At 34.8% G+C, this 22,859-nt stretch overlaps 4 protein-coding genes across 4 annotated transcripts; 2 read left to right on the forward strand and 2 right to left on the reverse strand.

Annotated features, from left to right (window-relative positions):
- Positions 1–387: 387 nt before the first annotated feature.
- Positions 388–3,060, reverse strand: LOC121262846 (subtilisin-like protease SBT1.7). Its single transcript, XM_041165497.1, has one exon. The coding sequence runs from the start codon at positions 2,943–2,945 to the stop codon at positions 633–635; it is 2,313 nt and encodes a 770-aa protein (XP_041021431.1). The 5' UTR covers positions 2,946–3,060; the 3' UTR covers positions 388–632.
- Positions 3,061–10,241: 7,181 nt separating this feature from the next.
- On the forward strand, positions 10,242–10,772 carry LOC121262744 (ctenidin-1-like). The gene has a single exon (XM_041165335.1). The coding sequence runs from the start codon at positions 10,242–10,244 to the stop codon at positions 10,770–10,772; it is 531 nt and encodes a 176-aa protein (XP_041021269.1).
- A 571-nt stretch (positions 10,773–11,343) lies between these two features.
- On the reverse strand, positions 11,344–15,064 carry LOC121263003 (acyl-CoA-binding domain-containing protein 3-like). Its single transcript, XM_041165758.1, has 5 exons — positions 13,869–15,064; positions 13,080–13,185; positions 12,883–12,980; positions 12,723–12,789; positions 11,344–11,654 (listed from the first exon to the last, which is right to left on the reverse strand). The coding sequence occupies exons 1-5, from the start codon at positions 14,678–14,680 to the stop codon at positions 11,643–11,645; spliced, it is 1,095 nt and encodes a 364-aa protein (XP_041021692.1). The 5' UTR covers positions 14,681–15,064; the 3' UTR covers positions 11,344–11,642.
- Positions 15,065–19,176: 4,112 nt separating this feature from the next.
- LOC121263206 (uncharacterized protein At2g23090-like) lies at positions 19,177–21,209 on the forward strand. Its single transcript, XM_041166039.1, has 3 exons — positions 19,177–19,369; positions 19,471–19,511; positions 20,792–21,209. Exons 1-3 carry the CDS (start codon positions 19,297–19,299, stop codon positions 20,909–20,911), a joined length of 234 nt encoding a protein of 77 aa, XP_041021973.1. The 5' UTR covers positions 19,177–19,296; the 3' UTR covers positions 20,912–21,209.
- Positions 21,210–22,859: the final 1,650 nt, after the last annotated feature.

A 22,859-nucleotide genomic window follows, 5' to 3' on the forward strand; every position in this document is an offset into this window, starting at 1 on the left:
TAGTTGTAGATAGGATAATATTACAGGCAGAAAATTTTAGCATATTTAATATACATGCTTAGAGTTGTAGTCACAGAAATGGAAGGAGTCCCATGGTTTTCATTTTGGGGAACGAAGCAGATGATACCTTAATAGGTCGGTAAATGCAATCAATTCTAGGCAATACAGTTAAAGAAGACAGGTACTACTTATCCTACAAAATCCATGACGACCAAAAATCAGTTTGAGGCTTTAATGGCATCCTGTTATCTGTATTGATTTTGTTTAAACTCTGAGAGGGCAATGAGTTTGAGCAAAATAGATGATCCCTGTGATTACCGTTCATAATAGCAGTTCGCAACAATAACTTTGGCACTTTGCACTGGGAAGTTGAAATCATAGAAGCTGTGAAGCGAATCCCTGTTTTTCTTTCTTGGATTATATGAGCCATGATAGATGATGAGCAAGTTTTGTGAATATTAAGACATCTAGATTTAATTTTAAATCCATAAGGGCAATACTACCTTGCAGTATTCTGTACAATTATTTTCCCCAGATTTCCTTATACAGATAGAGAGCATCTAATAGAGAAACCAATTCATTATGCTTATAGAGAGCATCTGACCCTGTTGGCACTTCATATCCTGAGACTATCATGTCCAGGTGAAAGCAACGGGACTACGAACAAAGTGTGTCCCATCCGACCATTCCAAATGAGCGAAGCTGGTCGAACCAGATGGCATTGAAGTGGCAATGAACGTCACCGTGTAACTCTTCTTCTCATAGGCACCATTGAACGCCAGTGATTCTGGCTCAACCACAATCTTCACAGAGGGAACCTTTGATGGTGACACAACCACCTTATATGTAGCCGGTGTGCCCACATTACTCAGTGTCCTAGTGTATTTAACTGTGCTTGACACGCCAAGGCCACCCCCTTTGCCTGAAGCTGTCGTCAATGGAACAGCAAAAGATGGGTAATTAAGATCTCCCGTGCTGTAGTTCTTGCTTGAATCACAGGTGAAGTCTCTGTTTGTAGCTTTCTTAATCTGATCTGAACTATATTTTAAGGCGCATAGGAATCTTAGGTAGTCATCTACCGTGGCATCGTATACTAGGCCAGGATCAAGAGCGGCAACTGGATTCACATGTCCGGCACCGAAGTCGAAAGGTGTTGAGGCTATTCCAGAAGCAACATCTATTATGGTTTCCCCATTTTTGTATGCAGTGTAAGCTGTGGTCATGAGGGCAGACCTAATGGCTGCGGGGCTCCATTCAGGGTGAGAAGCCTTGAGGAGGGCTGCTAACCCGCTAACATGCGGGCACGACATGGATGTACCAGAAATGATATTGAAGCTTACATGCCTGGTATCATTTTCCAGCCCTGTTGGTCCGGCTTTACCTGTCCACCCAGCTAGGATATTGACTCCTGGCGCTATAAGATCCGGCTTGAGTATTCCTGGAGTGAGCGGGTTTGGACCTCTAGAACTGAATGCTGCAACCACCGGTGATGGTTGAACTCCTAAGTTTGTCTCTACTTTTCCAATTGTAGCTGTGGGATCATGACTCGAGAGGATATATTTCTTTATGGCGTCACCGGCTTTCTGACCTACAGCTGCTGTAGGCAAAAGATGCGCATCTGCAACTAGCTCCTCCCCATAAGAATCTGTGTTAGCTAATATCATCCCCACGCCACCAGCATTTCTAACTTCCATACCCTTTTGCACTCTTGGATTTGATCCTCTATCACATACTACAACTTTCCCAGCAACTTTTTCTGGAATTAGAGTGTCACTCATGCACAGATGACCGTATGACTCGGTGCTTACATTGCTGGCATAAACAAGTGGTACTTGTGAATCAGGTAACGGTTTCCCGTTATAGAGTGATACACCAGTGTAACTCCTTCTGTTTCCAAGGTTAACAACTGCGGGAAAATCACGGTCCAAAGTTCCGGCACCCACGGTGGTTATCCATGGCGCTACATTGGTTAGACTTCCGGGACCAGGTCCACTATTTCCTGCCGAGCACGATACAATGATACCCTGGGCTGTTGCGTTGAAAGCTGCAGTGGCAATAATGTCATTGTAGTACTCGGATACCCCTCCCCCAATAGACATGGATATTACATGGACTCCGTCTTCGATGGCTTTGTCCATTGCTGCCACGATGTCGGAGCTGAAACACCCACCAAGCCAGCACACCTTGTATGCGGCGATTCGGGCCCGTGTGGCCATACCACGAGCTATCCCAGAAGCATAGCCAAAGAGGTTAGCTCCTGCAACGGCCGATCCAGCTGCTGTGGTTGAGGTGTGAGTTCCATGGCCATCATCATCCCTAGGTGATTTTGATTCCGTCTTTGGGTCAATTGATCCAAGTGCAAGTTCATACCCTTTCGAGAAAAACTTTGCGCCAATAAGTTTGCGGTTGCAGCTCGATGACAAAAAGTTGGTCCCAACCTCACATCCACCTTTCCAGCCACTCGGTACAGGCCCCATCCCCGTGTCGTCAAAGCTCTTAAGCTCAGGCCATACACCTGTGTCGAACACCCCAACAATCACGTCGCTCACCTGGTTGGACGTGGGAAAGAGAGCCTCGGTATTCTCTAATCCGAGGAACTCAGGCGTCCGAGTTGTGTGCAGCTCGTATCTCACTTCAGGCTGGACACTGAGGATTCCCGATTGCTGTTCAAGTGACTCGGCTTCCTCGACGGTTAGCTCTGTGGAGAAGCCATGTATTGCGTTTTTGTAAGTGTAAAGCATCTCCGCCGAGTCCGATACTGATTTTAAAGATGCTGCATACCACTGAGAATGATCATTGAAACTCGCTGGCATGCTGGTCTTGTCCACCTGAACTATGTAAGTCTGTTTTGTTTTCCGGCTTTGCTCTTCTGCCGCGGCGTATACGCAAGCAAAGATTACGAGCACAAGAACCATATGTAGAAACCTGAAAGCCATAATCTTCATCCTCTCGCGGTGTCTTTGTGAGAGTGAGGTGGATTTTCAGGCTATTCAGAGAGTATAGATGTTTGCCTATTTCTGTTTCTGAAATGCAATACGGAAATGAATATGAGCTTAGACATTGCAGGTCAAGACAAAGATGGGCTAGTCATGACTCATCCATAGAAAAATACTGGGTTAAGGGCTGTTTAAGCTTCGTTTGATCTCTCAATTCATCTTAATTCATCATTATAATTTTTTCAAATTTCAATACAAAATATAATAAACAATTTAACTTTATCAAATCTCAAAATAATAATAATATTAAAAATAATATTTTAACAATATTTTATCATTTTAATTTAACTCAACTCAATTCAGTTCAACATTTAAATACAGTCTCAAAAATGAAATGAAATAGTTTTAGATGAAAGATGAAAGTTGAAAAAAATATTATTATTATTTTATAATTTGAAAAGTTAAATTATTTATTATATTTTATATAAAAATTTTAAAAAAATTATAATAATGAGATAAAATATTTTTCGAATAGAGAGATTGGGACTCGTTTGTTTTTAAAGATGAGATAAGATGAGATTAAAGTTAAAAAATTAAATAAAATATTGTTAGAATATATTTTTTAATATTATTTTTGTTTTGAAATTTGAAAAAGTTGAATTTTTTATTTTATTTTGTATGAGAATTTAAAAAAATTATAATGATAAAATGAGATAAAATGAGATGAAATGTTTCCTGAAAACAAACGAAGCCTTAAAGATAGACAAAATCTAGAATCTAATATTCGGAGGTCAAGAACTTTTGACAAAGCGCAGAAAAATGGCATTTGTTTAGTCGTCCATGGAGAATCGCACCCAGCTACAGAAATGGATGGAGCTCATTGAGTGGACTAAAGTCTTCCAAACAAGCCACTAATGCCATTAAACTTTACAGGTCAGTGTCCGGATGAGCCAGCCAATGTCATTAGGTTGCTTGTTACTTTGAATTCATATGCTATAATGTGCATCCAAGATTTCAATCACTTCTTAAATATTACATGGCAATTGATTAAGCTTTTGGATCGTGACACGTGCGGTTGTATACGTAAATACTTCATATCATCGACAGGGCGGTGTGAAAACGAAAAATATCAGCCAACCACATTATTCGGCTCAATGCATGCCTTTGCACATGTCCAAAGAAGATGCCATTATGCAGGCCTTGACGTACGAATAAAATGTTATTTTCAAACTGATTAATTCATCTTATTTTTAGAATTCTTTTCAATTTATCTTATCTAATAATTATAATTTTTTTAAATTTATATATAAAATAAAATAAACAATTTAATATTTTCAAATTTGAAAATAAAAGTAATATTAAAGGAATATATTATAATAATATTTTATTTAATTTTTAACTTTAATCTCAACTCATCTCATTTCATCTATAAAAACAAACGAGCCTTAAATTGATGAATAAAATGACTAAATTAATCATTATTTTTTTACTAAATTAACAGCAAAAGAAAGTGAAAACTTGAAGGCAATCTTTCTTCTCATCATCACGTTTCACAAAGGGGGAAAAACCGAATTTTGAGGAGGAAAAAGGTCACAAAGTAGCTGAATTGGAATCACAAGTTGCAATTAACTCAATTTCAGTGATGAATGGAAAGTGTTATGTCTTCTTTTTGGGTTAATCGATTATGCCTTTCCGTCAACCACCCACTCACAAAAAAACTACTTAAAAACTCTTATCCATAAAGGTTTAGTGGGATGGCCACTAATGATTTGATCTTAGGAATAATGAGAAAAGAAGGCATTTGGTCCTTTTTTAGGACACTCTTTTCTCCATCCATAAGCCAATTACCTTTGTACCTAATGGCATCCCATAATCATAGAGGTGTCATGCCTTCGTAAGGTAAAGTACCCAATAAATATACACTTACATAAGAACACATATTTAAAAAAAAAAACAAATAAGTGTACCTCTTATCAGCATCCATAAATGGATTAAATATATAATAATAAGAATAATAACAACAAGCAAATTGTATTATGTGAGAGATTGACGTAAAGATGATTAAAATTTTCTATACAAATTTTAGTTAAATAATGAGAAATACTTTAGTCACAATTGTAAATCTACATATTGACGTGACTTTGATGTGATAAATTAGATTATAAAATTATTTTTATAATAAGATAAATCTAATAGTATTATATGAAATAATATCAATTTTATGTGTTAATTTTTACTAGATATGTTTATATTTGTAACAAAGTAATTAATTAATTATGTTTGATGATTTTTCATGATGAGTTAGGTCGAAAGTGTAAGATTTCTCCCACAATATCGGCTATCCTCGTGGAAATTAGCTGGAATGGGCCCGCCCCACTAATAATTGATGATTATGAGATGAGAGAGCACTTTCCATTGCTTAATAATGTCTGGTAGGAATCTCGCAGCAGGGGAATAAATTGATGGCGTGTAATAATTTTATAAAATTTTAATTGAAACGTTTTTCATCATTCGAAGAGATAAAGATATATCATATGGTTTGTAATCTTTACTTTCATCCGAATTATAAAAAATAATTGAGTTAGAAAATTATATATCATAAATATTATTTCTTTAGAGTTTTTGTATATTAAAACTATAAAATATAAAAATATTGTTGCCGAAAATATGAATGGATTCGTGTTGAAAAAAATCTCGAGCCATTATTTGTGAACAAAATGATTTTATCGATGACGGTAATATTCTATTAATATTAAGAATTTAACCAAATCAACATTCGATAGTCTTTAAACTTTTAGAACCTTCACAAAATGTACATACACAAAATGTTGGTATATGTGTATATATCCCCCTTATACTTAAAAAAGCTATAAACGTGAACAGTAATAAACAGTTATACGTGAACAGTAATAAACAGTAAATTTTTTTTAGCTTTTCTTCTCCCCTTTACGTCCATCTTTGCATCCGCGTCCCTCTCTACATCCTCACATCAAAATCACTATAAAATCACAGTAAAATCACCACAAAATCAACACACAAATTACCACAAAATCATCACACAAATCACAAAATCACCACACAAGTTTCCACACAAATCACAAATCAGGGGTTGTCAGTTGGAGGAAAGGAGGAAGTGGAGGGGTTGTAGGCGAAGGACGAGGCTGGTGGTGGTGGTGCGGTGCCGTAGGGGTAGCTAACGATGGTGCTACAGGGAGAAACCCATGCGTGTAAAGGAAGAGAGACAGCTACAGGCTTTGGCCTATTGCGGGGGAGAGAGAGAGAGGTCTGTGGGGACGAGATCGGCGGACTACTGGTAGTGGTGTAGTGCCGTAAGGGTGGCTAACGACGGCGCTACGAGGAGAAACCCATGCATATAGCAGAAGGGAGAGGGCTACGGGCTTCGGCCTGTTGCGGAGGGAGAGACAGAGGTCTGTGGAGACGAGATCGGCATGGAAGGTTGGCGATGACTGGGCTTGGTGGTGGCGCGGTAGCGGCGGCCGGTGGTGCTGAGAGGAGCCGAGGAGAAGAGAGATTGAGAGGGAGAGGGGCGTGCGGCTGGAGGGAGGGAGGAGAGAGAGGGAATAGGAAAAAATGAGGGGAAAAGTTAGGGTTTGAGATTTTAAATCTCAAACTCTTCATCTTGAATCTTCAGAATTGATTCAACAGTGGAGGTTAAACACATTAAAAATAAACTAAATTAAAATAGATAATTAAAATATAAATTCAACTTTAATTTATAAAATACTAATCTTTTATCATTAAATAAATGATAGAGTTTTGTTAAATATTTTTAAGAGAATAAAATCATATAAATAATTAGAGTTTTTAATATAATTTAAATCTCATAATATTCTTAATTAACTAAAATCATTTAGATAAAATGATTTTTTTTGTGCTCCCTAAGTTATTGAGTAGTACGGTTGAATTCTACAATTCATATAATTTGCTAAAAAAAACTATTTCTAGAATATTCAAAATCTTTTCATTTTCTTATTACTCATATTACTATAACGTTTTGTTAATATTATGATATTTGTAAGAATTTATTTTTCTGCTCTTGACTAATTAATTTTATTTAAGAAAATATATTATTTTTTATATTTTATGGATATTAGTCACTAAGAAAAAGTGCATTGTACGTCACTCTGCAACTAATATATATATATATATATGCATATATGTGAGAGTATTAACTAGTTAATGATTACCTTCTAATAGCTAGGTTTGTTTTGAGGGTAAGGCTAAGAACAAAATGAATAGAATCATTAGAATCAGTTGCTATAGTTATTGGGAGTTGTTTTTTTTTTTTTTTTGGAATAAGTTATTGGGAGTTGTTCATGTGTCTTTATCCCTCCCATTCACATTTATTAAATTAAGGCAATATTAAAAGGGAAATAATAGTCTCTTTCCCATGCATGAAGGTTGTCTGAACAATTTCAACGAAGTCATTGGAGTCGTCAAGTCGTTTGATTGGACAAGTTGGAGCTTACTCTGATTTGAACTTGGCAACCAACCAACATCCGCCAAACTTAAAACATTGCTTCAATAATTTAATTGTATTATCGGTTACTATTTTATTACTATTTTATTACTATCTATTTATTATTTAAATACATTTCAAGCTTTTTTATTTTTGTATAATTTTTTTAAGTATTTTTTAACGTCTTTAATCACTAAAAAAAATTAAAAAATATATAATTTTATTAATACTCACTTTCTTAATCATTAAGTAAAATAAAAAAATAAAAAAAATTAAATACAAAAAGAGTGATAGATGAATAGTAATAAGATAGTAACCCTATCAATAAGTCAATTATTAAACGACCTATTTCTATAAGGAAAAGCAGAAAAAAAATGCTACTATTATTGTTCAAAATTATTACTCGATCTTTTTTTATTTTACTTAGTAATTAAGAAATTAATTATTAATAAAGTTATATATATATATATATTTTAATTTTTTTAAGGTTAAGGATGTTAAAAAATATATTTTAAAAAAATGATAAAAAAACAAATCCCACTAATATTTTTTTGATTAACAATCTTTAAAATTTCTTACCAAACTTAAAATCCAAAATGGGAGAACTTATGAAATGAATTTTATAAAATCCACTTAAATAATTATAACTATTATAAGACCTACTTCATGAATATTTTATATGTCAAATCTCTCTCATTTTAAGAATTTTAATATTAAGGTTAAATAATCTAAATCTAATTTCAATATGATTCTTATGATTTATTGTTGTGAAAAGTGGTTGTTAGTACGTATAATGGGATCGAGGCTGTTTAAAATTCTTATCTGAATTTAAAGACTTTCAAGTGGAAATGAAATAGACACGTAAGATATTTTCTATATTATTTATTGTATAATTTATAAAGTCAGAAATATTTGCTATAAATGCTTTAGATGTATCTTTTCTCTCACTTGGGGTTTTTTTTCATATATAATGAACTCTAATTATATAGTTTGCTCGGACAGGTTGTCATAAGGTAGTCACATCGTCTCCCTTGCAACAACTAAACTTTAACTACCCAAGAAACGTTGAAACTTTTCGCTAGCCCAGCTCGTTTTCTATATGGGCCTAATCTGTTCAAAAAGGCAAAAAATAACTCTGTTCGGCCCATTATGTACGTTCAAAGCCTTGCGGCTCACAATCCACGTGGAGTTGCTACTTGCTAATAACTTCTACTCGAGCTATATAGTATTGCTAATTCTATCATACATATATTCGTTAAAAGGATGACGCTATCATGTTGTCCAGCTCTTATCGTAAGGCATGGATGGCTCCTAGTGTAATCTCAATTTTTTAAATATTTTTAAAAAATACACAAATTTACTATTAGTAGCTTTGTGCCTTTGTTAAACATTTAAAAAAGAAAAATTAAAATACTAGCAATCAAACCCAGGGGCAAACTAACATTTTCCTTTGTTAAAATCTTCAAGGGTGGTGCTACTCATCTCCCTCATTTTGCCCCCTTACCACTAGTTCAAATTGGTTTTTTGTATGTTTTTTTTTTTAATTGTTTAAATGTTAAGAGTAATGCTACTCTCTGTTTTAAGATTTTATTATATCAGCCATATTTGCAGATATTATACATCTACATAATTTTTTATTCAAGTAATTGACATACAAAATTATTTATGATGTATTATATCAACTAGTATGATTTTTTTTTTTATATAAAAAAAAACTATTATGATTTAGGGGAACAAAATTTACAACGAAATACTTTGATATTTTTCTTATATCATTTCTCGTAGTTAAAAAAACAATATGCATATCCCAAAAGATAAATATTTTATTCACAAAAAAACTCACAAAAATAAATCTATAAATTTATATGATTTCATATAATATGTTTGGAAGGGGTCTAATTCTCTCTCGAGGGCCTGCTAGATCGTATCATGGGCTTAGATCGTAGCACAGCCCGATAACCTAGTTAATCCAAAGCATAGTCCAATCCAAACATATTCTAGTTAGAGCCGAAGAAATAACTACCCGAGAATTTCGAGAAAATGGCTATTAGCTCATTCAAAGATAAATTAAACCCCAATAACCTAAACGCTTGAATTTCAAATAATGGGTGAGATGGTTATCGCACAACAACATGAATCATCATGAGCTCTATTTATATCATCCAGGTATGATTATGAAACCTATATGAATGAATTGTTAGAGAGATTTTCATTATCTTCATTGACTTAGGTATTAGAGGCGTTCTCTCGAAGCTCCAAGTCTCATTCCTCTTTGGTTGCAGTGATCGTGTGTGCGCGAAGGTGTGAGTCACGTCCAAAACAATGTTAGATTGTAAAGCTATCTACATCTAACGTATCGATTTGTAAATTTATTTTTCTAGATATTCATTTTTCATTTAAATCTACCACAACTGGCTTGCTCACCAACTTGGCACCCTTTGTAAATCATGCAGATCGCTCTCGTCACCAGAACAGCTCACACGCGCCGGCTCATGGCGCCCGCTTTCCGTGGGATACCCGCCTCCTAATCTGCCGCAACACCTCCGGACCTATATATATTTATAGATATAATTCCGAGGTTTCAACTCCCAGCTTACTACATACACGTAGCGAGAAGGATAAGACAGCGCGCGAGGAATATTAATTAAGTGGTAAGCACTGACCTTTGATTCTATGATCTTTTCTCACATATGTATCCAATATATAGAAGCATTTAATTTTAATTCAATTTGCTACGTACGTTTTCTTTATATATGTACTCTTTTACTTGAGAGATTCTTGTGTTGTTTTGCAAAAGTGCAGTTGCATTTCGAGCGAGAGCAGCCATGGGAAGAAATAATGTGGTTTCATGGAATCTCAGTTTCTTGGTTTTGGGGCTCTTTAGCCACGTACTGGTCGAAGCTAGCAGAGAAGGGAGGTTCACGAGTGGTGAGAGATATGGTTTGGGTAATGGGGTACGCAGTAGGTTTAGTGAAGAGGCTGGCCATCTAGGGCTTACAGCTGGTGGTTACGACGGAGGATACGGCGGTTGGAGTGGCTCTGGTGGAGGGTATGGCAATGGTAATGGTGGTGGTGGTTATGGCTCGGGCATTGGTGGTAGCGGTGGAGGGGTTGGTAAAGGAGGGGGCTCGGGTGATGGCAGCGGTACTGCGGGCCAAGGTGGTGGGTATGGTTCAGGTGGTGGTAATGGTGGCAATGGTGGTGGTTTTGGTGGTGGATGGGGCAATGGTGGGTCTGGTTCGGGAGGGGGAGGAGGTGGTGGCTTTGGGTTTGGGAATGGGGGCGGTAATGGTGGCGGAGGTAAATATGGCTCAGGCTATGGTGGGGGATCCTACAATCCTCCTGGAACAAACTAAAATGAATTTTACTTAGTCTGATTTAAAATGGATAACAAGGATGACTTTTCTCCAGGATATAAAGGCCCAAACAATGTTTCAAGTCTCTTTGGGTTTTAGCTTGCCGTCCAAGTATAAAGCTTTAGCTATATTATGTAATAAATCAAAGTAACTGTCTAGCTCTTATTAATTTGCTAATGCCAGGTGCCTTCATCATTATCAATTGCAAATCTGCTTTCGCAGAGAATACTTGTGTGTGTGTGTTTATTCTCTTTTGCTCTTTTTGTGGAACACTCAATAATCTGTTCCCAGTCAATTTTTCCAACCAGTTGTGCAAAGTCATCTCTGCCAAAGATCGTTCTAGGTCTTTGGATGATAAGTTGTAAGAAAGATAAACAAGTCAAGCTACCCTTTTTAATGTTTATATGCCTCGTAAAATCGAAATAAATCAGAAGCAGTACCCTACGTTGTTTTGCTATCAAGAACACTATCGTTCTGTTTCATTATCCAAAAGCCGCGTCAATCAAAAAAGAAAAAATGTCAAAACGTTGCAAGGAAAAGCATCCGTGAAAAAACTTCCACGTAAAGTCAGTAGAGCAATAACTTCTATGTCAATTCTATATACATCAGCAGGTAATGAATCTTAGGAACCCGAGATAATTATATTCACACCCATAACATATGCACAATACATACATAACATATGTTTTATAAGAACACAGCATCATGATGAACCCAGGACACATAAATGGTAAGCGTAAACAGCACAAGAATGAAGAACCTCTCAGACTGTAAGCTTATTCTAGACTTGGAGATTAAAATCAGACCTGCATCTAGTCAAGCAAATCCAGGAGAATGACCACTGTGGCTGGGGAGGTCAGAGCAGTTCTGTCATTCTTTGGCCTGGAATTTTCACACTAGACGATGTTATATATTGTCTTATACATGATTTTATACTATCAAAATAACTCAACATATGCATCAAGAAATGTCAGAAACCGGGAGATTAGATCGGACATAGGACAAATCAAAGATTACTGATGCTGGGAGGCATAAATTATGAACTGACATATGCAAGGTTAGAAAAACTATACAGTATAAAATCACCAATTGTCCCAAAAATTTAAGCTAATGGAAATAGGTAAATTTTATTAGTTGTATTTATGTCTTAACACTCATCACGTGTGGGCCAGACTCACCCTCAATTAGTGAGTTCAATACGTGAAATATTTAATTATATAGGGTAGAGTGTAGAGTTAGAATTTAACCTCATGAACTCTACTCTGATACCATGTGAAATCATCTGCATGTAGAACCATTGACTCAATACTTAAATGGTTGGCCGTCCATTTATTTCATTTAGCTAGAACCAAGTGGCTAAAGAAGCACAAGTAACGTAAAAGCCCTGTTCCTTTTGGTTTTGTTGCTCTTTGTCATATTCTTCATAGTACAATCAACATGATTAGCAGACATACTTCATTTTTCTAAGAACAGTCACGTGGGCAAATAATTTTTACATATATACTCCAAAAATACAATCATTTTGGTAGTGAAAGTGAAATAATGAAGACGACGGTCCTTAAAAAGGTTAAAAGTGATAAAATTGGAATCATTTCTTTGGAGTACAACAGCTGCCTATTTTAGAGGATTCCTACAACATCGCGATATTTTCTTTAGAGTTCAGTTTTGAAATTTTCATGTACAACCTGGTTCAATATTAACACAGTTAGCTCTTAATCTGGTTCTTTTTTTGTACACTTTTTGTTTAAAAAAGAAAAAGAAAACTCCCAGTCTAGACACAAAAGCATAAAAAATTATGTGTGTATTGTATATGCTGTGAAATGAACTTAATGCAAATTATGCACTTTTCCACAGAACCTAACATTCTGAATGGTACTCTGAGGCGGCCGAGAAGCAGAAGCATAAAATGCGGGATAGGTAACTAAAGTGTGATAAACTTCACAATTATACCTTGTAATCAGAGTTTGGGCCCCCACTACTACAACCTCCCTCAGCTCCAGCCTTCTGTTCTGGTTTCCTGCAAGTGGGAGAAGAATGTGCAGAAAACAGAGATACAATAAACAATGACGAGACATTAAAGCAGATGGAGGCATCAAGTCTAGTAGACTACCTTTCATCAACATCACTAGGTTGATGAAATGAAAATGTGCTCAAGTCAACAGCAACGGTGGATATTCCTGCTTCTGAGGGTTCAGGTCTAAAGCCACCCTGCATAAATAATTACATACAAATTAATTGAGCCAGACATTCCATGGGAGCATCATTGAGAAATCCAGAGATACACATTGATCAACAGCAAAGACTCACTGCAAATTCTCCTTCCATCCAGGCAGGAACTTTATCAGAGAGAATTTTGATATACTGTTCCATTGCCACCTCTGGACTCATTCGCCCCAGCCTTTGCCAAGCATTCCTTGCACAACGTAACCAGTGCCCTCGATCACTCACACATAGCAGCTTTCAACCCTGTTATTATGACTAGCAATCAAGCTATACCGTGTAATTTGGTTTATGGTACTCCCTAGAGTGTTTTCCTTATTCAGTTTTTTTTTAGTTTGATAAAGGTTTCTGGTAAAAGATTTTACAAGTGCTATTGTGTCAGACTCTTTTTGAGCACTAGATGAAATGTGACAGATCTTGTGCGAGTTACTTGGGAACATAACTGCTAAGAAGTTGAAAGAGAGGAAAAGAATGTGTAGGACTGAGCCAAAACACTAATTTTGTCTCTTTGGTTTTGGCGGGCTAGTGAACTAGTTAATCATGTCGATTGCAGATTAATTAGTGTTTTCTGCTGTATCACTTCCTAATTATCCCAGTATTTCACTTCAAGTATGGATACAAGTATTTTCAAAACTCCTAATTAATTGTTTCCATTCTTTTGCTTAGATCTAATGAACTTCTATTGTTTTCGGACAATTCATCGAGCATAGATATGATATAATGCCGATTGAGAAGAACACAACTCATTCTCGGTCTCAGTCAAGCATTTTCTATTGGTTGACATGATTCAACAGGCATAGATACAAATCAACATATCTATGAAATCTAATTTCAATTAAAAAATGAAAGAGCAGGGAGCAGAGGAAAGTTTAGAACCACTTGGCACGGGCAAAGAGCTTGAGAGCCATAGGCTGAGGGTCGCGGCAAGGCCCTTCGGTGGCAATCCTGTGAAGCCCGTACAACTCCATCTGCAAATCAGTCCCAACACCTGCCATCGCCAAAGGATCCTCATTATCCCCTGATGACGACTCAAGAACGAAAGTGGAGGCCGCCGCGAAAGCCTTCTCCAAATCAGTCGTTTCAATCCCTTCCCAATCATCCTCGTCGCTATCAAACCTCACCTCCTTCTCTTCATTTGTTTCCTTCACTTCACAGTCCTCAACCCGATTAATCTCCTCAGATTCAGCAACAACATCATTGTTTGCTGCCGACTTGAAGCCCACTCTGTTCTCTAAGATCTCTTTTACACTAGCCGAATCCTCTATATTTTCCTCCGATAGCTTATCCGGGAATCCAACGCTCTCCGGGAACTTGTCGACGTCGGGTTCTTCTTGCAAACCACACTCGGATAACTTTTCCGGCAAGTCATGACAGCGATGTATAATTTCCACAATCTCCTCGGCCGGAACCTGTAGTCCTTCAAATTCAGCGACCTTCATCGGAGGCGCTTCGTCGAGGAATTCATGGACGTTCTTCGTAACGCTCTCGGAAACCGGAACGGTCAATCTATCTCGGGATGATCGTATTTCCTCCATAACAATCCGCTCACCAACGATTGGAGAAGATTTAGAGAGCGAGTGGGGGGGACCAGCGTCATCAGGAAAAGCAATGGAAAGGAACTTAGCGACGAGGAAAGGGAGGAGAAGAGCAAGAGAGGCAGTCAGGAAGAGCAGGTGAAAAAGCTCCATTGGTGTATGAAATTGGAAGAAAAAAAACAACTAGAGAAATCGCAACAGGAGTAGGAAAAGGAAAGAATATTGAGTTGGTGAAGAAGATGGATGATCAAAGAAAGAAAAAGCAAGAGCAGAGAGAGAGAGAGAGAGAGAGAGAGAGAGTTGAGCTTTTGGCTGAGGAAGAGAGCAAAGCATATTCGCTTTTTCCGCTTTTATTTATTTATGTATTCATTGATTTGCTATGGCCGATCATAAAAATGAAAAAAAAATAGAGAGACACGGTGGCCAAATCCAGCTAGGGGCTGACGGTTGAGTTCATCCGAAACTTTGCTATGCTAACTGTCACTCAACTCTCGACTCTCACGTTGATGATGGTGGGGGCGCCTTTGCCCCGCTCTCTCTCTCTCTCTCTCCGTGCATGTTAATCCTGCGAGCAGTGCTATACACCCATACACGCACCGAGGGTGTAGCAAGAGACGGGTATCGATAGGAGTAAAATAATTTTTTAAAAAATAAAATTGACAACATCGTTACAAAAAGTATTTTTTTAATTATTAAGTAAAAAATAATAATAATTTATTAAAAAACCAACTGTTATGAGAGTAGCATTAATATTTAGCAGGTAAATGGCCTGAGGTACAAAAGTTGAATGTTGGTTGGATTAATGTCTCGTTTGTTTTCAAAAAATATTTCATTTTATTTTATCTAATTATTACAATTTTTTTAAATCTTAAAATAAAATAATATTAAAAAATATATTCTAATAATATTTTATTTAATTTTTTAACTTTAATCTCAACTCATCTCATCTCATCTCCGAAAACAAACAAACCCTAAGCTGATCTGAGCAGTCGAATAATTAAAAAATTTTGGAACTAAAAGAGTGGTCTACATCTGACGTTCCATTAACCAATAAATTGCATGCTTCATGTTTCATAGCCTTTGATGATTAGTAGGAGGGAAGATGGTGAACAAAATGACTAGCAATATGACATTGAATAGATTCTATACTTGTCTAAGGAGAATTGTGTGATTCTCACGTCGTAGTCTTACAAGTTCAAAGAATATGAGGCTAATGAATGACGGCAAGGAAAATTTATTGGAGGGTTACGAGAGTGAAGTGACTTACAATAAAAAATGAATTGGACTTTCAGTACTTTGTCTCCCCCACAAAGTAGAATACGTCGACTCTAGAGTTAGAAAAAGCAATAAAATTAAAAGTAATGTCCACAGTACATGCGAATCATGCATCGGCGGTGGAAGAACATGTTAGATTAAAAAGATTTGAAGTTGAGATCAACATTCTACATGCCACTTTGAGCTACGCACGAGGCACAAACATCTATTGATTACGGGGTGGAGGTGTGTTTGGGTTAAAAGAGAAGCTCTCTCTTCATTTGTTTTGGCTAGCTACTATATATTATTTATGTAAAACATCTTCTCCTCACTTGACTGAAAATATTCATCACTTTTAGATTGTGTTTGATTTTTGAACCAAATTCAACTCATTACAAACTAATAATTGATAAGATTAATTACTTTTTCAATTTCATATAAAAAAAATTAAACTTATTTCAATCTATTTCATATATTTTAACTTATAAATTTAAACTCATCTCAGTCTAAAAAAGTTAAATTCATTTTAATATGATCCACAAAATATTACTATTCACAATTTAATTCAATTCAACTCAATTCATCTCAACATCCAATTTGGCAGGTTTGGGGGTGGGACGAGACACAAAATTATCATCTCATCTCATCATTATATATTTTTTAAATCCCTATACAAAATATAATAAACAATTTAACTTTTTCAAATCCCAACACAATAATAATACTAAAACATAATATTTTAAACACTAAAACAAAACATAAAATTCTCATATCACCTCCCAAACATGCACCGTTTTGTTCATGGTGAAAACTATATTATAATTTGAGAAATGATTTATATAAATTTTAAATAAATAAATTTCGGATAAATCTTTTTAAAAAAGTGAACCACATCTTTAAAAGTACAAAAAATTATTTTTTATTAATAACACCTACTATTTTACAAAATAATTACACAATTTTTCCATTTCAAACTTATACATCGCATTTCTGTCTGAGAATTAAGTTGACACGGACACGGGACACGGACAGACACAGTAGACTATCGAGTAGGTGGGTTTGTCGCTACATTTTCTCTCATGAAAAATTATTCTCATCTATTATTATTTTTCACTCTCTATTATTCATATTATTAAAAGTAATTTTATATTAAAAAACACTCTAACACTATAAAAAAATACCCTCATATCCAAAAATTTTTTTTATATAATAGATAAAATATATGATGTAAATAGTTACTGATTCAAAACTATTTCTCGCATTATTATCTCGGTTCAATTCCCTCCGTACACGGTCGTTTTCTTGTTGGGCCCCAAGCTCACATGAACTATTACATTTTTGTTTTGGATTACGAATATGTATAGGCCTCGACGCGAACATGGGCATCTTTTGGGTGGGCCTTTGATAATTCTTTCGACTACGACTACTTCGGACATGCATAGTAAGTTGTTCTGATACAATTTTTATTAATTTCATTTTAAATTATAATATAAAGATACTCTTATGATCATTTTATAAATTAATTAATTAAAATTATTTTAAAAAAATGGTCTTGAAAATAATTATGGGCATTTCCTCTGTTGTACAATGGCATGAAAAAATGTTTAATTTCTTCTCTATTTTTAATTAATGATAGAATGTGGTCTAATTTTGTTGATCAAATTTATTTTCTTTCAAAATAGTGTCTGTACTTATCCCTAGTGTCACGTCCACGGCATTCGGCCATTTATTGTAGAAGTCTCTAAAGTCCAAAACAACCATCTAACCAACAACGACTCTTCTTCATTAAAATGGATGGGTGACGTTTTAAGAGAGTATAATGGATTTGCTTTCTTTGCAACATTTATTTGTGGTTTATGGGTGAGTTGTAATGGGTCCACCACGTGTCCTAATTTATGGTGATCGGAGACTAAATGACTAATTTAGGCATTGAAATATTTTCAGGTATTTATTATTTTATTATTATTTTTATCTATTTTTAACTAATATTCATTATTATTTAATATTTTTTCATTATTTTTTTACTACAATTTATAGAATATATGAGAATACCTCATTATCCAAATGCAACAACCTTGTTTGTTTTCGCAGATAAGATGAGTTGAGATAAAAGTTAAAAGTTAAATAAAATATTTTTAAAATATATTTTTTTAATATTATTTTTAAAAAAAATTAAATTATTTATTTTATTTTAATTAAAAATTTAAAAAAATTATAATAATTAAATAAAATGATATGAGAATAATTGTAAAAACAAATAAGACCTAAGCAGCCTAATATTGCCACCACTCATGGCAGCAAGCTCCAGCTGTATATTTCTAGAAGAGTATTGCTATCAAATTTACTTGGCTCTTGATTTATTAAAAAAAAAAACTCAAAAAAATATATCTAAATCAGAAGAGAATCTTCTAAAAATTTAAAAGGATAAAATTCTAGATTCTAGATTTTTTCTACCATTTTGTATTTGTGTTTTTAATTTTCTTAATAAACAACGTAGCATCACATTGTTGTGTCATGTTAAGAAGATTATTTTAGTAATAACTTTCAGATAGCCAATTAAAATCATTCTTTCTTGAAATAGCTTACCTATTTACAAAGTGAGAGATAATATATCTTATACAAATAAATTTATAAATTAACATATTTTAATTGTAAACTAGATCAAACTTATCACATTATAAATTTATTTTTATAAGATTCATGTAAATCTAATACTATTAAAAATCTTTATTCTACTCATTATTCATATACCATATACTTATTATGAAAAAAAAATTAAAAGAAATGTGGTGTGTAGGATGATGAGTAAGATTTTTTAATAAATAATATGTATTATAAATGGAGTATAAATTCAGCAATAAAACTTATTTATGGGCAAGAGGTAGTGAATTTGAGTCTTGACAGATCTGACAATATAAGAAAGGATGAGAGTGACATGAAATTCATGCTCTTGTCTCCAACCACCACTCTTTACGATATGGCGGAAACGAAAATGATCTCTGAATTTTATACGTTTTTATTTTTTGTTTTAAATAATGCGATGGCTTCTAGACAAGTCTCACGTTTTCATCAAATATTAGTTAGAATAAAAGCTCACGTTTTTATTTTTATAATTTAAATTTGTTTGATAAATTTATAAATTAATTCTTTTATTATAAAGTATATATAATGTAATTCATATATATTTTTATAATTTTTTTAATTGATTTTTTATTTAAATAATATTATATATAATCATAAAATGTATAAATATTATACGACCGTTTTAAAAAAAAGAAATCTATTATTAAAAATTTATTTATTTTATATATTAATTCCGTATTTATTCATTATTTTTAAAATGATTACACGCTTACGCACGATTGTAACTATAATTCTCTTCGTATAAATAGGTTCAACTACGAAATTTCTTGGTAGCTCCTGAGATAGGGTCTTTTTCTTTTCTGTTCTTTTGTATCTTAGCTTCACCCCTGTGTATATCCCTAGATCGGAAAGAAGAAGAAGCACAAGTAGCAATGGGAGGAGGCAATGGGCAGAAATCCAAGATGGCCCGTGAAAGGAACATGGAGAAGCAAAAAGCTGCTAAAGGTACACAACTATGTTTTGTTTTGTTTTATTTTATTTTTTTTATATTTATAATTATAGTCTTACATCGTATTTTGTTAGTAATTGGTCGGATCTCTGCGCAGGAAGTCAGATTGAATCGAACAAGAAGGCCATGACGATACAGGTAAATACTCGGTGACACTGCTTTTCGAGGTTTATTATGATGTTGTTATTAGATTTCTAAGATTCGGTTTCGAACATATATATCAGCTGTGGATGTTCTAATGGGACTTCATTTCTCGTTATGATTTTTGTGAAATCCATGTCTGCGCTCGTTACTATCTTCGTAGTTCGTGCAGAAAAATTCATGTCAACAGAAACAGTAGCAGATTTATTTATTAATCTCCGGCATGAGAATTATCCCAAGAACAAATAATCATTCGCATTGGCTATGTCTATGTCCTAATCTGAAGGCTTTCTCGACAAGGATTGGGTTAAATTTATCCCTTTTTTTCAATTTATTGAAGAGTTTCGCTATTTTCGTTGTCTCACTTCCAGCACACTGGGTTGTTGTGGCATCACCTATTAACCATTACATCAACTCTTATGTTCTGAAATAGATAATGTCACTCTCAAACACAATAAGAGCCCTCTGATAGTGATGGATCTAGTCAGGTTAAAACCTTCCACACATGCTGGGCTACATTCTAGTCCTCTTTCTAGGGGGGAAAGTGTTAGAATAAGCAAGTCAGTTGGCTATGGTTGATTGAAGAATAAGTTAGTGAATTATGATCTAAGGTCTAGCACAGATGTTTATAATCCAGATTTCGGACACTTCGAGGTGGTTGGAGAATATGAGCATAAAGTGGATCTCTCAATATCATATGATCCTACTTGCCGTGAGAGATTATTTCTTCAGAATGCAGTCTGTATCTGAGATCTTTTAACCAAAAATTAATGGAAGAGAAACTTATATTTCTTGGAATTACATTTTGAAGTTACTTATCAAAAATAAATGGAAGAGACATTAAAAAGTGGATATATCTTTTTCATCTAGTGGTTTTAATTTTGTAATTGTAACTACTTATATATAAAGAAAGTTGTGGTTTTGTAGTTGTTCTTAGCATTTTGGCATTAATTCCCATTAACTTTAGGGGTAATGTCTCAAAATGGGATAAAATGTTATAGTTTGAAGGTTATGTTTTGTGCACAAAGCCCTTTTAACTCCTAATTACATGTAATGCGGTGATTATTAGCAGAATTCTTAATTTTATATGTTCTGTTCAACAAATCAGCGGATAGCTATCTCTTTTTACAACATGAAGATATTGATACAACAGTATTGAATTCATTGATGTAGCATCGATGACCAAGAAGCTTTTAAGGTGATTTACATTTAGACAAAACACCTTTTTTCCATCTTCATTTTTGTTTCTGATGTATGGTTGTTGATGATGATTGCAGTGCAAGGTCTGCATGCAGACGTTCATCTGCACCACGTCCGAGGTGAAGTGCAGGGAGCATGCTGAAGCAAAACACCCCAAATCTGATGTGCACACTTGTTTTCCTCATCTTAAGAAATGATATAATATTGAGAAGTACTTGTAGACATGGGTGCAAAGCCTAATCTAAGATGTCTTATTGTTATAAGTTCAAAGCTTGTGCAAAAGAATCATTCCAGACTTGAGGGAGGAATAATCAAGACCAAAAACCGAAATCAAAGACCACAAATCGGAAGGATTGCTTTTCACAAGCTTTAAACTAAATCCCAATAACGCGAAGCTTTGCACCCATATCAATTCATAAGCTTAATCTGTTTGTGAAACTAAACTGTTTGTGGAGTATCTTGTATCTTGTATTATTATCGATGCCTTTGCCTTAATTTCTTAGTTCAACCTGCATGTTAGTTATGCTTGAAACTAATTAAACAGTAAGAGAAGTGCTAGATCCACAAAATAATTGTATAAGAATAAATTTACAAATTGATGTGATTGCCGGATCTATTTACAGTAGAAAAAAAGCTTTAATATGGCAAATTAGATTAAGAGCACTGGCAATGGACTAGCTATTGCCAAGTCCCAAGTCTAGTTTGCATCTGGTTTTGTGATAAAATCCCTGGCATTGGAATCGGCAAAGCCATAATTTTCTAATTTATGCTACAGTAAATCTCCTTCTCTCGTCATTGTTGGCGAGCTCCTGTATAGGAATAAATGAATATTTTATCACTATTCGTCCAATTGCCCCTCTCTTTTTCCCTCGTGTTTTCCATTTTCCTCGTGTTTCCCTCGTCTCTCATCTCTCGTGTTTCCCTCTTTCTCTCACCATTTTTTTTTCTGAAACCTTCTTCCTCTTCTCTCTCTCGCTCTGTCACTCGTCTCTCCCTCTTCTCTCAGTCCACCATTTTTTTTTTCTGAAACCCTTTCTCCTCTTCTCTCCGTCGCTCGTCTCTCCCTCTTCTCTCAGTCCACCATTTTTTTTTCTGAAACCCTTCTTCCTCTTCTCTCCCTCGCTCTGTCGCTCGTCTCTCCCTCTTCTCTCTTTCTCAATCAATTTTATCTTCGTTCCTGGGTCGATCTTCCACGGTTGTGCAATTTCCTCTCTCTCTATCGGCTTGGCTCAACAATGCAGCACTCTTTTTCGGTTTGGGTTGGTAAAACTACCGAAACTTTATTTGGGTAAGCTTTGTATTGAGTAATTTGAGTATCGATTGGTGAATTTTTGAAATGGGTATGAATTTGTTTGGATAAGCTGGTTATTATTGTTGCTGATTTTTCTACAATTGGCGTTGTTGATTTTTCTGAAGTTTGTGTTGCTGATTTTTCTTCAGTTGTTTATTATCGCGTCCAGCCAAACCTCCTCTCAGATTGACAATTTCTAAAGTTTGTGTTACTAATTTTTTTCGTGTCTCACTTTGTTTACTAGTCATTTTCCAGTATAGTTTCAACATACATTCTACAATTTATTAAGTGTTAGAAATAGGACCATATACCCAAATTGAGTTGAAGATAAAAAGCTCATGGAACTTTTTATGTTGTTGAGTTTTTTTCGGTTTTTTTTTTGTTTGCTATACAATACTTGGTTTTGTATTGTTTGTTGTTATTGTTTTTGTATTAATTCAGGGTTTTGATTTGGACCTATTGGAGTAATTATCAATCTTTTAGAATAGAATACGTGCAATAAGGTGAATGCCCTCTGTGAAGTTGACTTGTCAAATTCTTATGGAAACCAGGCTTGTTGATGCTGAAAGGCATACCCTTCTGTACACTTGAAAATAGATTTAAAGAGATGTCCATTATTCGTAGCATTAGGGAGTCTTCACAGACCATGGGGACACTATAATTTTCTACCCAAAATAACATCTTCTTTTGCTGAATGAATGCTGCTGCAACAACAATATTCACATAACAAGTGCTCAATTTTATCATAAAGATAATTTGGAGATTACTATTGCAGCATTCCCCAAACATTAACCAAGAGCCAAAGAGAATTGGTTTGATGTGAACGAGTAAAATATGATTCTCCTTAAAATAAA

Source organism: Juglans microcarpa x Juglans regia, chromosome 4S, assembly GCF_004785595.1.
Source record: "Juglans microcarpa x Juglans regia isolate MS1-56 chromosome 4S, Jm3101_v1.0, whole genome shotgun sequence".
NCBI classification, from domain to species: Eukaryota; Viridiplantae; Streptophyta; class Magnoliopsida; order Fagales; family Juglandaceae; genus Juglans; species Juglans microcarpa x Juglans regia.

Coding starts and splice junctions, on each gene's coding strand:
- LOC121263206 (XM_041166039.1), top strand. CDS start 19,297: ATGGGAGGAGGCAATGGGCAGAAATCCAAGATGGCCCGTGAAAGGAAC. Junction 19,370..19,470: donor GAAGCAAAAAGCTGCTAAAG/GTACACAACTAT, acceptor ATCTCTGCGCAG/GAAGTCAGATTGAATCGAAC. Junction 19,512..20,791: donor AGAAGGCCATGACGATACAG/GTAAATACTCGG, acceptor TGATGATTGCAG/TGCAAGGTCTGCATGCAGAC.
- LOC121263003 (XM_041165758.1), bottom strand. CDS start 14,680: ATGGAGCTTTTTCACCTGCTCTTCCTGACTGCCTCTCTTGCTCTTCTC. Junction 13,186..13,868: donor CTCTTTGCCCGTGCCAAGTG/GTTCTAAACTTT, acceptor ACGTTGTGCAAG/GAATGCTTGGCAAAGGCTGG. Junction 12,790..12,882: donor CCTAGTGATGTTGATGAAAG/GTAGTCTACTAG, acceptor TCCCACTTGCAG/GAAACCAGAACAGAAGGCTG.
- LOC121262744 (XM_041165335.1), top strand. CDS start 10,242: ATGGGAAGAAATAATGTGGTTTCATGGAATCTCAGTTTCTTGGTTTTG.
- LOC121262846 (XM_041165497.1), bottom strand. CDS start 2,945: ATGAAGATTATGGCTTTCAGGTTTCTACATATGGTTCTTGTGCTCGTA.